The sequence below is a fragment of the Mixophyes fleayi genome, chromosome 2 (genome assembly GCF_038048845.1).
Source record: "Mixophyes fleayi isolate aMixFle1 chromosome 2, aMixFle1.hap1, whole genome shotgun sequence".
NCBI lineage: Eukaryota > Metazoa > Chordata > Amphibia > Anura > Limnodynastidae > Mixophyes > Mixophyes fleayi.
Genome location: NC_134403.1, coordinates 224,332,022 through 224,349,227, shown reverse-complemented (window position 1 = coordinate 224,349,227; position 17,206 = coordinate 224,332,022). Strand labels below are relative to the sequence as shown.

General features: G+C 42.3%; 1 protein-coding gene across 3 annotated transcripts in view; it reads right to left on the bottom strand.

Annotated features, from left to right (window-relative positions):
* The window catches only part of THEMIS2 (thymocyte selection associated family member 2), a 103,514-nt gene that overhangs the window by 47,276 nt on the left and 39,032 nt on the right, over positions 1-17,206 (bottom strand). For all 3 annotated transcript variants that reach the window (XM_075195530.1, XM_075195532.1, XM_075195531.1), the window contains exon 4: positions 7,565-8,613. In XM_075195530.1, coding sequence (XP_075051631.1) covers positions 7,565-8,613 — 1,049 coding nt within the window. The remainder of the gene's footprint in view (positions 1-7,564; positions 8,614-17,206) is intronic.

The following is a 17,206-nucleotide window of genomic DNA, read 5'->3' as shown; positions in this document are numbered from 1 at the left end:
ATATGCCACCAAAGGAGAAAGTGGCAGGAGAGGTGTGTTATCAGGAGATGTCCAAGTTTCAGTGATAGAGAGAAGACTGAAGGCGTTAGCAATGAACAAAACATGGACGGATGCCAGTTTCTTTCACATTGATGTGAAAGTCCAGAGAGCGCAGAAGAAAGGGAGTGAAAGAAGAGGAAAGATGTGTATAAGGTTTTTGGGTTTGCTGGCTGACAGGGGAGAGCTGGATTTTGAGTGATGGAGGTGACAAGGAGAAGGGGTGATGGGGCAAGAAACAGAATGAAAAGGGAGATCCTCATAGGGCAGGAGTGGAAGGAGTGAGGAGAGGGGGAACTCTGGGTGGGAAAGAAGCAGAGATGGGGTTTGTCTGTGGAGAGCAGAGGAGGTGGAGAAATCTGGATAGGGAAGGGGGTGAGAATGGAGCATGGGCAGGAAGGAGAAGGGAGAAGGGACAGCAGGCACAAAGGGTGGAAAAAAGAATACCAGAAAGGGGGACAACAGGGGTATTGTACAGGTCAGGAGCTAAGGTTTGGAGGGGTGAGGGTTATGGGGCAAAGTAAGAGTGAGATGGAGAAGAGAGAGGGGGCAGTGAGGTACAGTAAGGGCAGAAGAGCATAGGAGAGAAATGAGGAAAGACAGTGGGAGAGGGAGGATGAAAGCAAGGGACAGGGAAAGAGGAGGGTGGGGGTGTAAGAGGGTTGGACAAGGGGTACAGGAGGAAAGAGGTAGAAAACAAAGGGAGAGAGGAGCAAAGCATGTCAAAGGCAAAAGATAACCTATAGATTTTGAAATTAAGAAAAAAGACATTTTATTTCTATCTTTAACTTAATTTTTTCATGAAGCCTAAGTCGAGGTTTCCAGTTCCAGCTGGCTCACTCTTGCGCAGATTGACTACAGACTGGCTGGGGACTCGGTAGAGTTCTTTTACCACTGCCAGCCAGTATCAATGGGGAAGCCATAGAAAATCACTCAATATTGATAAATAGACCCCTGAGTCACTATAATGGACAGGACACTGTCTTCCATAATATCAGCACAGCTGAGAGCATATCTACAGTGGGTGCAGCCACAATGCTGGGTCCCCCCACCTGCTCCCCACAGAAGCCAGCCTTCTGCTTTCAATACAGCTCTGAGCTGTCACATGCCCAATGAATGCATGTTCCAATCTGCACATTCTGAGAAGAGGCCTGCACTCTGTTCTTTTGGGATCAGAATAGGGGGCTCCAGAGGGGACCCAAGGCTGCACTGTTCCACCCATGAACACAGTATCTGCTGAAATAGTCCTTGCTGATGACTATCTTCTGATTAACTACAAGCTACAGATTGTTCTATTCTCACCTATTACAAACCTGAGCAAAAAATGGACAAATAGGAGATATAGATGATAAAAAAGGGCTCTGACTCTTTTCCAGTGCACCTTAAAAATGCATGTTTTAGACAAAAGTTATAGCAGGAAAGGAAGATGGAGAGATGGAGGAAACATCCACAGCAACAGAAGACAATGCAAATCAAAACAAAATAAACTTAGAGAGAGAGATAAACATAGCTAGTGTCAAAGTCGTATAATTGGATGAACGAAAGTATATTGGTTAATATTGTTTTACCGTGCGATTGCGATCAGTATGCTAGGTAACACGGTAAAATACGCAGGCACACACTCGCACTCCCACATTTAGTTATATATATATTTCATATTATAATGGTTTCATTCCCCAGTGATTTATGAGCAGCTGGTATTTAATTTATAGTTATATATATAATTTTAAGGTTATATGTACACTTTAGTGATATTTCAGGTTCAGGTTACAGGAAACATGTCATGTTTAGTATCATTCTAATCTCCTATTCATCAGCAGTTGACCGGTTCATTCGCCGAAGAGATCACACATTGCATACTCTAGTTAGCGATGTTAGGGAATAAATGTTTAAACTGTTACTGACTGTGTATTGTGAATAGACTAGCTTAAACTGGTTTCTGGGTGGAAGAATCATCTGGAATGTTGACCCTCACCCTTGGAGGGGGTTGTTTGAACTAGCCTATGACCTATTTACACTGGACCCTCCTGAAGCCTGGACCTATAAAATCAAGCCACGTCACCTGCATTGTTTTATCTGTAACACTGGGCCTGATTCATTAAGGATCTCAAATGAAGAGGATACTCATTTCAGTCTCCTGGACAAAACCATGTTACAATGGAAGGGGTGCAAATAAGTGTTCTGTTTTACACATAAGTTAAATACTGCCTGTTTTTTCATGTAACACACAAATATTTGATAGCTTATTTGTACACTGAAATTTAAAGTTGATATTTGTGTGTTACATGAAAAAACAGTCAGTAGTTAACTTATGTGTAAAACAGAACACTTATTCGCACCCCTTCCATTGTAACATGGTTTTGTCCAGGAGACTGAAATGAGAATCCTCTTCATTTAAGAACCTTAATGAATCAGGCCCACTGAGTGTATATAATATAGCTTTGCTGGCACTGGCTTCAGTCATACTCTGACCACAGTATTCTGGAGTGAAGTACTGTAAGCTGGTACCAGCGGAGCGCAGCGAAGGGCGCGGCGGTTTGTATGTATATATTTGGTATCGGCTGTACTGTATTATAATTATGTATTGAACTGCTAATTTTTGCATCTGCTAAATAAATCATTTTTGTGCTTTGGAAACACAAATCGCTTAGACAATGCTTATTGGAAAGCAATGAAATTACTTTAATACTAGAATTAGAAGACACACAAACAAAGCTCTTACAGCTATGTGTGCAAATGCTAGGAAATAAAATCCCAGAACTAAATGTGATAATGACAAGGGATGATCTGGATATTGTGGCTATTAAGGAGTAATGATGCAATGAAAATCATGACAGGGACATAGCTATATAGGGATATACTTAATTTAGGAAAGATCAAATGGGAAGAATCTAAGGAGTAGCAATGTATGTGAAAAAAACTTAAATACTACTTTAATACATTTATTGAAGGAAAAATTGAAGCCCTTTGGGTGACCATACAAACGGGGGAAAAGGCTATTCTTCATACTGGGGTGATCTATAGACCAGCGGGTCAGGAAGAGGAACTGGACAGGAAGTCAGGAACCTATTGCAGTAAATCCATAAAATGGCATAAAAAGGAGAGTGTCACTCACCGGACTGTGAGTGCTTCTTCCCGGACATTTAGGAACCGTGGCCGTCCTCCATCCTGAGGGTCTGCGCATGCGCAGTCCTTTCCTATACTTCAGTGTATGTCCCTTTAACTCAATTGGCAGATCAGGCAACACTCCCTATATTAAGCACCTGTGGTCAACACCACGTTGCCTGATCTTGGAGTCTCATTCCCCATGAGTCTCTGAAGGTGTTCCTGTGTTTCCTCGTGTATTCAGCGCTGCTGATTCCTGTGGTTTCCAAACCACTTCTACCCTGTGGTTTCCAAACCACTTCTACTACTGTGGTTCTCATACCACTTCTACCATCAACTGTATCATCGTGACTGTGAGCTGATTCCTATCCGCTGCCTCCGTGCACTACAGTCTTCTATACCACTTCAACGCTATTATATTCCATTGTGACTGTTTGCTGATTCCTATCCGCTGCCTCCGTGCACTACAGTCTTCTATACCACTTCAACGCTATTATATTCCATTGTGACTGTTTGCTGATTCCTATCCGCTGCCTCCATGCACTACAGCCTTCACTCCATATCCACTCACCTGTTCATCATCAAGTCTGTGAGCTGATTCCTAGCCGCTGCCTCCGTGCACTACAGTCTCCAGCTTGCAACTCGCCTGTGTTCATCATCGTGGCTGTGGGCTGGTTCCTGTCCGCTGCCTCCGTGCACTGCAGTCTCCAGCTTGCAACTCGCCTGTGTTCATCATCGTGACTGTGAGCTGATTCCTATCCGCTGCCTCCGTGCACTACAGTCTCCAGCTTGCAACTCGCCTGTGTTCATCGTCGTGGCTGCTGGCTGGTTCCTATCCGCTGCTCCTGTGCACGTCAGCCTCATCTCATCTCTCCCGTGTGTCCGCAGAGTCCTGCTGCTGCTGCCAGCGCTATCGTCCATCTGCTGCTGATCCGCTCTCCACGCCTTCCTGTGTCCCGCTGGTCTCTACCCTCCTGTCAGCATTGGATTCGTATTTCATCAGCTACTCCTCTGCTGGATCATCTCCATTCTCCTGGGTCCTCCATGGGTCCAGTTCCGCGTTTTACTGATTCCTGTGGATTCGTGTCCCTGTTGGTCTACTTACCTGTGCGCTGCACCTACTAGACCCCTGCCTCTTACATCCAGGGACTTCTCATCCTGTCGGCCTCCTGACGCCCAGGTATCGCTGCACTCCTATCTGACTGCCTACTTCTGAACCACGGTATGCATACTTCTCATTGACTGTGCTGGTGTATTGCATATCTTGCTGGACTGTGTTGGTTCTCCTCTGGAGTCTGCAATCCGCTGAGTCTATTGCCATCATTGACTGTGTTACCTTGTGCTGGATTACTTCAGAGACTTTCTACATTTGCAGACCTGTTCAGTCATTTATATATATTGTGCATATTACTGTGGATCGTGTTTAATGTGCCCGTGTACATCCTGTGTTGCAGTCTCTCCCCGTACACCTCCTCACATATATATTCAGTGGTACAACTTGCTGAAGGCAGACCACTGATTCCTGGTCCTGTATCACCTGTTCCATTCCTCTCACATAGCAGTGGTACAACTTGCTACCGCAGACCACTGACTTCCCGGATACCTCCACTTGGATTCCATTCCTTCACTCAGACAGCGGTACCACTTGCTATCCGCAGACCGCTGACTCTCATCACCTCCTCGTTTCTGTTGGACATTCCTCCTCACTATAGCAGTGGTACAACTTGCTATCGCAGACCACTGACTACCTCCACTTGCCCTTGTCCATACAGTTCCTCGTGTATTATTACCTCCATATTACCAGTGCTGCTAGTCATAGACTTTCCTGAGCATCTCCTCGTCTACCATTACCTGTTCCGTGATCACCCTGCTACCAGAGTACCCTATTACCATCTACATTGCTCTGGTAAGCCTACTACCTGGTGATCCCTGGGTAAAGACTCCTAGTGCCCGTGACAGAGAGGTAATAATCATGGGAGACTTTAATCTTCCTGATGTGAACTAAGAGGGATCTCTTGCAAGTTGCACTTGAAGTAGGAATTCCTTGCAGGGAGCATCCCTTAATCAAATGTTGAGGGAGCCCACTCGCAAAGACGCAATATTAGACTTAATACTTACAAATGACACAAGAATATCTGATGTAAAAGTGGGAGAGAACCTAGGATCCAGTGACCATCAAGCTGTATGGTTTAATATAAAGACAGAGACTGGCTCATACCACACAAAACAAAGGTCTTATATCTTAAAGAAGCTGACTTTGTAGAGATGGGAAAATGTTAAAGTGGCTCTTTGTCAGAGTGGAAAAACTTGAAAGGAGTGCAGGAGAGGTGAGGAAAATGAAAAAGTTCAATACTAAAAGCAACAGACCTTTGTATCAAAAGTGTTAGGAAAAGAAAAAGGAAAAGAAGTCCAGTGTGGTTTGCAAAAGAAGTAGCAAGTATTGTGAAAGAAAAAAAATAGCCTTTAGGAAATCTAAGCAGACTCAAAGAGGTGTATTTTATTAGACAGAAGGAGTCTAAGAAGGCATTAGATGTGCAAAGGCACAAGCTGAGGAGAAAATGGCCCAGTCAGTGGGTAAAGGGGGCCTAACTTTTTTTAGGTATATAAGTGAAAGGAGAAAATGAAAGGGGGGAATAATAAGACTAAAGACAGAGAGTTAGAGCCTTATTGCGGGAGACAAGTTAATAGCAGATCATCTTAATAATTATTTTTGCTCAGTGTTCACTACAGTAACAGAGGGGAAGGAGCAACAGTTAAGTTGTAAGTATATTCATAAAGTGAGTTAGATACAAGCACATTTACAGAGTGTAAGGTCTTAACAGAACACTCAAACTAAAAGTTGATAAATCAATGGGGCCAGATGGGATACATCCAAGGATACTAAAAGAGCTTAAAGGGGTGCAGGTAACACCATTAACATAATTATTCAACCAGTCACTAGCTACAGTAGCAATTCCAGAGGACTGGAAAAGGGCAAATGTAGTCCCATTGCACAAAAGTGGAAGCAAGGAAGAGGCAAGAAACTACCGACCAGTGAGCCTTACATCAGTAATAGGGAAATTGATGGAAACACTTTTAAAAGAAAGAGTTGCAGAATATCTCAAATCCAGTAACTTATAGGATCCAAAACAGAGTGGATTTACTGAGGGAAGATCCTAACAAATTTTATTGACTTTTTTGATTGGGTGACTAAAGTAATAGATCAAGAGGAGGCTGTAGATGTAGTTTATCTAGATTTTAGTAAAGTTTTTGACACTGTCCCACATCACAGACTGTTAAATAAACTTGAAAGCTTGGGACTGGATTTTAAGATGGTTGAATGGATGAGATCTTGATTGCAGGATAGAAAACAGAGAGTTCTAGTAAAGGGAGTGCATTCACAGGAGGGAAAGGTTACCAGTGGAGTACCTCAAAGATCTGTGCTTGGAGACATTGCAAATGATATTGAAGGGAAAATATGCCTTTTTGCAGATGACACAAAGATATGAAACAGGGTAGACAAACCAGGAGGCGTAAAACAAATGATTTATGAACTTGGTAGAGTAGAGGAATGGTCAAGAGAGTGACAACTACAGTTTAATGCCATAAAATGCAAAATCATGCACTTGGTCTCAAAAACACAAAGGCTAAATATAGTATTAATGCATTACAATGGAAACGACTAAGGAGGAAAGTAATCTAGGAGTCACTATTTCAGGTGACTTAAAGGCAAGTAAGAAATGTAACAAAGCAATGAGAAAGGCAAGACAGATGCTTGGTCGCATAGGGAGAGAAATCATTAGCAAAAAGAAAGATGTAATAATGTCACTATATAGGTCATTGTTACAGACTCATCTAGAATATTGTGTTCAATTCTGGAGGCCATATCTCCAGAAGGATATAAATATATTTGGGATTGTACAAAGAAGGGCAACTAAAATGATGTATGGCATACAGCACAAAACTTATCCGGAAAGACTAAAAGATCTCAATATGTATAGTTTGGAGCAGAGAAGGAAAAGGGGGGACATGATAGAAACTTTAAAATATATCAAGGATTTTAATGAGGGAAATATTCTTCAAAGGAAGAGAAATATTAGAACACGAGGATATGCACTGAAACTGGTGGGAAGTAGGTTCAGAGGAAAAACTACTTGATTTGAGGAAAAACTACTTCACTGAAAGGATAGTGGATAAGTGGAATAGCTTCCCCTCAGAGGCGGTTGAGGCTAATACAGTAGAGCAATTTAAACATGCTTGGGATAGACATAAAGATATCCTTACAAAGAATAAAGGATCAAAAAGGGTTTGAGGTTACCATAGGTTAATAAAACAATGGGCAGACTAGATGGGCCAAGCGGTTCTTACTTCATGTGAAATTCTATGTTTCTATGTTTAATTTTACCAATTACATGAGATAACTAAATCACACACTATCACCCACCTTTAGAGGAGCTGGATTTTTTGACTTCTCAGGTTTATTGCAAGGTTTCTCTTCTTTAGTTTTGATTTGTCTTTTAGGTGGCCTAGGAGGTGGAAGATGATTGCATGGTAGGCTTTTCAGCAGACTATAATAAAACCATTCCACAAGTTCTTCCACCTTGATGGAGGTAATCATTCCTTCAACTGATGGCACGTGATCTTCCAATAAAACCATTGAAATATTAAAGTATTTAATAGGCAGCTCATAGCACTCTGAGACATTGTCAAATAAACAGACCCGTAATACAGGTTCTTCAATAACCTCTTCCAACCTCAGAGAACCAAAAGAAGCCAAAGGGTCAGTGGCCAATTCTTTGTCTCTTGTTACAACCTTTACCTCACAAGGAAGCTTAAGTTTCTGAATTATATTGGAAATGCTGTATTTTTTGTTATCTTTAACTTCCTCTACAAAACGTCCTTCCATATAGAAAGGTAGCATGATCTCTTGAGGTTCGTCCTCATCATCATCTTCTGTTGATTCTTTAATACATACTAAGACATCCACTTCTTCTGTACCCATTTGAGTTCTGGTATGACGCAAAATCTGTAAATGATCTCCGATACAAAGGGAAGGGAAATTGTCATCAAAACTCTCACTATCCTGGTTCACCACAACAGTTAATTTGCCTTCTTCCATCATTCTGGTCCAAATCTCATAAATTGTTGAAAACTCTCTTGGCCTTTGCCGAAATTTTCCTTGGTACAAATTGTGGATGTAAAAGAACCTGGAGGTCTTACCTTTAGTGCCTGCAGCCAACACTTTTGTGGAAATAATTTTTTTGTAGATGATGATCTTTTGTCCTTTATGTAGAGCCAAGTAAGTGTCATTTTTCAACAAATGGCTTGATTCTTCTCTATCCAGAATTTCCGCTACAACTGGAAACTTGTCTTCAGACTCACAAACTTCTGTCAAGGACAAAGGCTGAACAAAGGTGATGTTTCCACACTGGCCAGTAATATCTATTACATCTACTTCAAGACTTGACGGCATCTTCACAAAACCTTTTCTCACTGTGATAAGGGAAAGGAAAGCATGAAAATATGAAAGAAAAATATAAAACAGTACATCCCCTCACCTCATATATTTACCACCATATACAGAGTTTAACCAATGGATTGTGAACGAAGTAACAATTTGAATTACTGAAGACATCTGAGGGTAAATGTTAAAGATGCACACTGACCTCCGTGAACTGGTTTTGGTTTTGGAACTGGATTAGCTTCGTGTTTTGTTTATGATTTTGGCAAAACCGCCTTTGAGTGTTTTGGTTTTGGATCTGTATTTTTTAGAACAATTCCTAAAATATGCTAAAATCACATAATGTTGCTCTTTTTTGTTCTTACATTATTATTAACCTCAATAACACTAATTTCAAGTCATTTGCAGCCAATTTTGACCACCTAACTGGTCACAATATTATTTTCATACACTTTCGAACAAATACCTGGCTGGATGGTAAGCGACAGAGCAATGACTCAAACACACGGCAGTTCCAAGCACATCTAAGACACTTTGGCACACAGCAGTGGCAGAAAAGAAAACTGGTGCAAGATGGAATTGTCCTTGGACCATGAAACCAGTTATGGTTCATTTAATCGCTACTAAAGCTAATACAGGGCAACGAAGTCTGACCACCCCAGGATGCGTGCTTTTATCAGACCCACACTACTCCAGGGTGCCAAACAATGCACTTAAAAGAGCCATTGTTATTCCCAGCAAAAAGCGAATTCATCAGTAAGCTTCGAATCAGCCCCAATTCCCACAAAATTATAATCTAGTTAGGTACCTTTGATGTAAAGTGCAGATTACAAACACTGTTGTCTTTATATGGTTCCAAAAAATTAAAATAATTCTCCACCAATCTTTCGATGTTGATAGTTGATAGTAGGATCAGGTGGAGTTACAGCAGAGGTGTCACTAACTCTGGTCAATTCTTTTACAGTAGACAAGAACATATGTCAAAATGTTTTGCTGAGTCATCTGCATCATAAATGGGTGTCTAAGATTTTGCTAAGCACACAACAGTATATAGCACATGTTGGTAACATTGGCACACATCGGTAGCTGAAAGGAAAAATGGTGCAAGATGGAATTGTCCACCCTTATGTTGGATCTTAAAAAAGACATGCACACTTTAACAAATCAAGCACTTCAGCTACAAAAGTGCTAATCCTTGTGGCTGAAGTGCTTGGTTTGTTTGGGCCCCCATAACACAATGGGCCTAAGGCACCTAATGTAAGAGTGCTGTTAATGAACTCTACTGTGGCAAGATGTTGTTGTCATCATCCTCAGCCTTATCCTCACCCTCATCAGTGTGTACATCATACTCACACATTATTAATTCATCACCGCTGGAATCCACCACTGCAGAAGTCTCTGTATTTTGATGTAATTGGCCGGAAAGGCCTGCCTCGTGGAACTTGAAGTTCATTTTTATGAACATTATCTTTTCCACATTTTGAGGACGTAGCCCCCTACACCGATCGCTGACAAGGTTCCCGACTGTGCTGAAAACTCTTTCCGAGAACATACTGGAGGGAGGACAGCTTAGGCAGTGCAAAGCGAGTTGGTACATGGGTCTCCAAATTCCCTTTTTTTCCTCCCAGTATGTAAAGGGATTGTCTGATGTGTCTATTTATTTGCTGTCATGAAAATCGTTGGAAGTCACTTCAGCGACTACATAAAATCCGACAGCAGTTTCCCCAATAGGAGAAGTCCGATTTTCAGCTTTCCTACCTGCAGGTGAGAACGAATGCTTGGAATAACTCCTGCAAGCAATTCCGGCCAATGAACATGCGGGCGTGTCCAAATCACGTCATCTTAAAGTGCGACCCAGACATTCTCGGTAATAAGTTGGCTATTTAAGGAAGCGCTGCGTCTACAATGTAGAGTAAACATTGTAAACGCGGCACTTCCTTAAATAACCACCTTAATAGGTGAGAGAAGGGTCCTAGCTGATGATAGACTGCTTGTTGATATTTTTTAGCATAAGTTTCTGATTTTCCCAACAGCTTGCCATGAACTCGTGTCACACGCCGGACTCCCGCTGTGTCCCCCCCGGGAGCCGGCGTGTGCATCCGCTGCTCTCCCGCGGGCTCCCCGCCTAGACAATCCCCGCTAACTAAATATTACTTACCTCTCTCCACGCTGCTGCAGCCGCCCAGCGCTGTTGCTCTCTCTCCTCTTCGGCGCTCAGTGCTTCTGCGCATGCGCAGAGCTCTCAATGCCTTTTCAGGCCTCCTGCTGCCTTCTATTGGTCATCTAATTGGAACTGCACTATATCTACCCTTTACACCTAAACTCTGTGCTGTTTCTTTCAGTCAGTTCCTCACCCTGCACTGGAAACAGCTCTTGCCTCTATTCCATGCTCCGGAGTAGCTCTACCCTGCGTTCCTGTTCTCCGAATTCTCCAGGCTCCTACGCAGCAATCTCATCTGCAAATTACTATTCGAGGGGCAACGCTGTAGAACTGTTCCTGCTATTCCACGTCCAAGTGGCAACGTTACCTCGAACCCTCAAACCGCGTCCCAAGGGGCGGTTCTACTCTCTACTCTGCAAACCACTTCCCAAGTGACAACGCTGCAGAACATTTCCTGCTTAAACACCATTTTCAGGTGGCAACTCTACTTACTATCTTATCTACGCTCAGTCTCTTCGGGTTCATTGGGAACTTCCCTAGGGGGTCACGACCTGCAAGTGAAAGCCGCGAAGTCCATATTCCCTTGCGGGAATCACTGGTGAACACCTTTCACTTGTTAGATTCCGCGCCCTTAGCAGAAGTAACAACTATCCCGACTGAAACACCAGGATTCAGTCGTTCCTCCTTGGTATTGTGACAACTCGCTTCAAATGGCGTAACATGGATGAGGTTCTAGATGGTTAAGGTCCCTGCCTCGACTGACTGTGGCTTTACATACGCTACAAATGGCTAGACAACTGAATTTGGGTAAAAATAATTCCACACATAAGAAGTGGATTTTTTGGTCTTATGTCAAGGAATGACAATGACCTTCTTCTTGTCACATGCCAGAACTGCTTCCACCGGTGCAGGACATGCACAAACAACATCATCCTCATCAACATCCTCATTAGCGCACTCGTCGGCTACACAAATATCCCCTTCATTCTGTTGCAATTCCAAAGTGACATCCTCAATTGGTGTATGACCGGCTACACTTGGGCTGTTCAGGCACATATCTGCAGAAATGCTGCAAGGGGCCTTCATTATGGGTACACTATCAGAATGGTCAGGATTACACATAGTACTCGTGGATAGACATTCATTTTCCTCTAATGCTTTACTGTTTTCTTCCAGCTCGGCTTTTACACGTAAAAGTATTTGGACACCACTTTTGGAGTCCGAATGACAAGGTCTTGCTTGGTCACGACTAGAGATGCTCACTGACCCCCATGTTTTGGTTTTGGTTTTGGATCTGGATTACCGTCGTGTTTTGGTTTTGGTTTTGCAAAACCGCCCTTGCATGTTTCGGTTTTGGTTTTGGTTTTGTTTGATTTTGTTTTGCAATTTTGTTTAAAAATCAATGTTTTTGGCCATAAAATAACCGAATTTAGTGCTCCACCTGTTTCTTGGATAAGTAATGTAATTGTAAAGCTATATAATTATGAAAAAACTGTTTAATTCCTGGTAGGCCGTCATTAATTCTACACACAAACCAGATTGTCTTCCTCTCCATCTATGCCTATTGGCAATGCAGCCATCGTCTTTGGGTATATTACACCCTACACTTATAGTTAAATATCTAAAGAAATGGACAAAGGCAGTTTGGTTTCTGTCTTTATAGGCCCCCCTCCACTTGTAGAAAATACTAAAAAATTCAGCCGTTATAGACTGTACAATATTAATTGAAATGAACAAAGCCAGTTTGGTTTCTGTCTCTCTAGCCCCTCCTCCACTTGTAGAAAATACAAAAAAATTCAGCCGTTATAGACTGTACAATATTAATTGAAATGGACAAAGCCAGTTTGGTTTCTGTCTCTATAGGCCCCCCTCCACTTGTAGAAAATACAAAAAAAATTCAGCCGTTATAGACTGTACAATATTAATTGAAATGGACAAAGCCAGTTTGGGGTCAGTCTGCGTATGACACCCTACCCTTAAGGAGAAAATGCCAAAACAGCAGCCTTTCAAGACGGTACGTGATATAGAAATGATCCAAGTCCCTTTCATCTTTGGGGGTAGTATGCACCCTACACTTAAATAGAAAGTTTTAAAAATATGTTATCATCATCATCTTCAGCTTCATCTTCACCCTCATCAGTGTGTACGTCATCATCACAGACTATCAATTCATTGCCGCTTGAATCCGCCATTAGAGAACAGTCAGTGCTTGGATGTCTTTGATGGTGAAGGCCTTCCTCGTGGAAGATGTAATTCATTTTTATAAACATAATTTTCTCCACATTTTTTGGAAGTAACCTCCTACGGCGATCACTGACTAAGTTCCCGGCTATACTGAATGCCCATTCAGAGTACACACTGGAGGGTGGGCAGCTTAGGTATTGCAAAGCAAGTTTGTACATGGGTTTCCAAATGGCCTGCTCTGCTTCCCAGTAAGGAAAGGGACTGTCTGACATTTCCATATAAATGACCTCTTGAAAATAATCCTCCACTATCCTTTGCATGTTAATACTCGTATTGGATGGAGTTATGGGCAAGGTCACACATTTTTTTTGAAAAATCCTTCAAACCAGCCCACATGTTAAACTGTTCTGGTCTGCCCCCTGCATCTTCCCTGCCTGGCTTTGGAAAATTTAATTTTTTACGAGCAGCAGCTGCCTGAGAAACTGAAGGAGGACACGTCGTCAAGCCAAGGCCCAGTTCAGCGGACAACTTGCTGAGCAATAGCTCATTGCACAATTTCACATCTCAGTCATTTTGAAGCAAAGACTCAAAGTAGGTCTTAAACCTTGGATCAAGCACAGTGGCCAAAACGTACTGATCTGAGTTCAAGATCTTAATAACTTGAGGATCATTGTGAAGTGAATTAAGTACTTGATCTACAAGGTCAACATATTTTGCGGAATTGCTTGATTTCATCTCCTCCTTAAGTTTCTCAAGCTGGTTTTCCAATAGTCTAATTAAAGAAATGACTTGGCTCAAGCTAGCAGAGTCTGCACTCACTTCACACGTCACAATTTGAAATGGATTCAGCACCTTGCACAGCACTGAAAGGATTCCCTACTGTGCAAGAGTGAAATACATCCCCCTCCTTTCCCAATGTCATGGCTTGTTCAATACGCTTGGATGGCTTTGCGCTGTTCCTCCATCCTCTGAAGCATGTACAGGGTGGAATTCCACCTAGTTACCACCTCTTACTTAAGTTGGTGGCAGGGCAAGTTAAACTGTTCTTGGAGCTGATGCAATCTCCTACATGCTGTGGCAGAATGCCTGAAATGGCCTGAAATTTTACGGGCCACCGAAAGCATCTCCTGAACTTCACGGTTATTTCTTAGGAAGCTCTGCACCACCAAGTTGATGGTATGAGCAAAACAGGGAATGTGATGAAATTCACCCAGCTGTAATGCTCGCACTATATTGTTGGCGTTATCAGAAATGACATATCCTGGGGAGAGTCCAAGTGGTATAAGCCATGTATCAATCACATCACTTAGTTTGCGTAACAAATTGTCAGCTGTATGCCTGTTAGTGAAGCCGGTGATACAAAGAGTGGCCTGCCTGTGACAAATGTTACGTAGTGGTGTACATGCTGCTGCTGTTCCTGCTGGTGAAGGTGAATGACCAACCCAGTGGGCTGTCACAGTCATATAGTCTTTGGTTTGCCCACTTCCACTTGTCCACATATCTGTGGTTAAGTGAACAGTGGGCAGAATGGCAATTTTCAACGCAATCTCTACATTTGTATACACTTTTTGGTATAGTTGTGGAATAGCTTTACGGGAAAAATGGTATTGCGATGGAATTCTGTAACGCGGACACAAAACCTCAATTAACTGTGAAAAAGAAGCTGCGTTTATTGTGGATATTTGACGCAGATCTAACACTAACATTGCAGCCATGGCGTCTGTGATTTGCTTGGCGACTGGGTGACTGCTGTCATATTTGCTTCCCCTAGCAAATGATTGTTTCACAGTTAATTGTGGAAATGTAGGACTGCTCTTTTTCTTGGCCTTCCTCTGGGCTGACGATTCACACCCAGCAGCAGCAACAGCAGCAGCAGTGGGACTAACACTTTCTTCGGAGGAATCAATTATAGTGCAGGAGTCATCGAGCCATAATAAGTGGGATGCAGGGCTAACTCTGAGCGCTACTGAGGATATTGATGAGGATGGTGTTCTGGGTGTATTTTGTAGCCGTCGGGATGTCGGTGACCGGAGGGTCCTAGCTGATGATGGAGTGCTTGTAATTTTTTTGGAAGAACTTTCAGCTTTTCCCAACACTTTGCCATGAACTTGCGTCAAATGGCGTAACATAGACGAGGTTCCAAGATGGTTAAGGTCCCTTCCTCGACTGACTGTGGCTTGACATACACTACAAATGGCTATATAATTGTTGTCTGGATTTGGGTAGAAATAATTCCACAGATAAGAAGTTGATTTTTTTGTTTTATGCCCAGGCATGACAATGGCCTTTTTCTTGTCACGTGCCAGAACTGCTGCCACTGGTGCAGGACTTGCACAAACAACCTCATCCTCATCAACATCCTCATTAGCGCCCTCGTCGTCTACACAAATCTCCCCCTCATCCTCTTCTATTTCAAAAGTGGCATCCTCAATTTGTGTATCACTCGGGCTGTTCAGGCACACATCAGCAGAACTGCTGAAAGGGCCCTTCATTATGGGTACACTAAAGGAATGCTCACGATTAGACATACCACTGGTGGATGGACTCTCCACAGAGATTGTTTTCATTTCTGATTCAGAGCATACATTTTCCTCTAATGCCTTACTGTTTTCTTGCAGCTCGGCTTTCACGCGTAACAGTAGTTGTGCTTTTAGACTCCAAATTACTTGGTCTTGTTTGGTCACAAGTGACTGTACAAGAAGTAGGCTCAGTAAGATTTTTTGATCTGCCACTAATAGAGAAAGGCGAAGGCCTCATTCTTTCTTTGCCACTGTGTGTGCAGAATGGCATGTTGGCAATTTTTTTTTTAATGGCATTTAACTTTTCCTCAGGTACACCTCTTTTTCGCTTCAACACGGTAAAATTTTATTTTCGGGTGTGTTTTTTTCCCTGATTTAAAAAGACTATGTACTTTTACATCGGTTTTACCAGATGACGTACTGGGAACACTACCATCAGGACTGGTGCCAGCATCTGCTTGCTGATTCTGCTCATATGTAGACTGCTTTGAATCCATTTTAATGAGCCCAAAGCACTTGTAGTGCAAAAAATTGTAGAAAAACTGCTGAGAAATATGACTTTTGACAGCCAGAAAAATTATTGTTTCACACTGGGGAATATGGGAAATCCCAAAGCACTTGTAGTGCAAAATATTGTATTAGTTAGATACTGCTGACAAATATGACTTTTGACAGCCAGAAAAATTAGTGTAAAACACTGGGGAATATGGGACACCCCAAAGCACTTGTAGTGCAAAATATTGAAAATAAATAAAAAAAAAAAAAGCCTCCTCTATCCTCCTCTCTTCCTGCTCTAACAATTGCTAATAGAATTGGTAGAAGAATTGAAATAATAAATGAAAGAATAAGGTATACAATCATTGCTCTGTCCCTGCTCTAATACAGCCTGTGATCTAACCCTGCTATCTCCCTCTGCCAAATGGCGATGGATTGCTGTGGAGGTGGGTATTTATGCTTTTCAAATCTCGCGAGAACCGAGCTCTGAAATACGAATACGTCACGATGACGTTTTGCCTCAATTTCGATACCAAATGGGTGGGAGAGTTCCGAGCCTGCTTGGCTCGGTACTCGGATAGGTGAAGTTCGGGTGGGTTCGAATCTCTGGGAACCGAGCCCGCCCATCTGTAGTCACGACTGACCTTACAAGAAGATGCCTCAGTGACAGTTGCAGAACTAGCACTCATAGAGAAAGGCAAAGGCCTCATTCTTTCTTTGCTACTGCATGTGTAGAATGGCATGTTGGCAATTTTATTTTTATGCAGATAACTTTGCCTGGATTACAGATCTTTTTTTCTTGACCAAGGTAAAAGGTGTTTTTTTTACATTTTTGTTTCCCTCACTTAAAAACACTATGCACTTTTACATTGGCTTTACCAGAAGACGTAGAGGGATTACTATCATCATGACTGGTGGCAGCTGCTGCTAGGTGCTCCTGCTCTTCTGTGTACTGCTGTGAATCCATTTTTTTAAAACCGTAAACTTTAGCTGCAAATTCAGAAGAAAAGCCTGCCAGCCCTAGTATTTGTATTTCAGCAATGACAATTAGCAATGGAGCAATGTAGCTCTCTTCTGTGTGTAACCTTTATAATACCGTACAATTTGACTGCAGATTTACACCAAACCTGCCAGCTCTAGTATTTGTATTTCAGCAATGACAATTAGCAATGGAGCAATGGAGCTCTCCTCTTTGTGTGTAACCTATATAATACTGCACAATTTGACTGCAAAGTCAGAAGAAAAGACTGCCAGCCCTAGTATTTG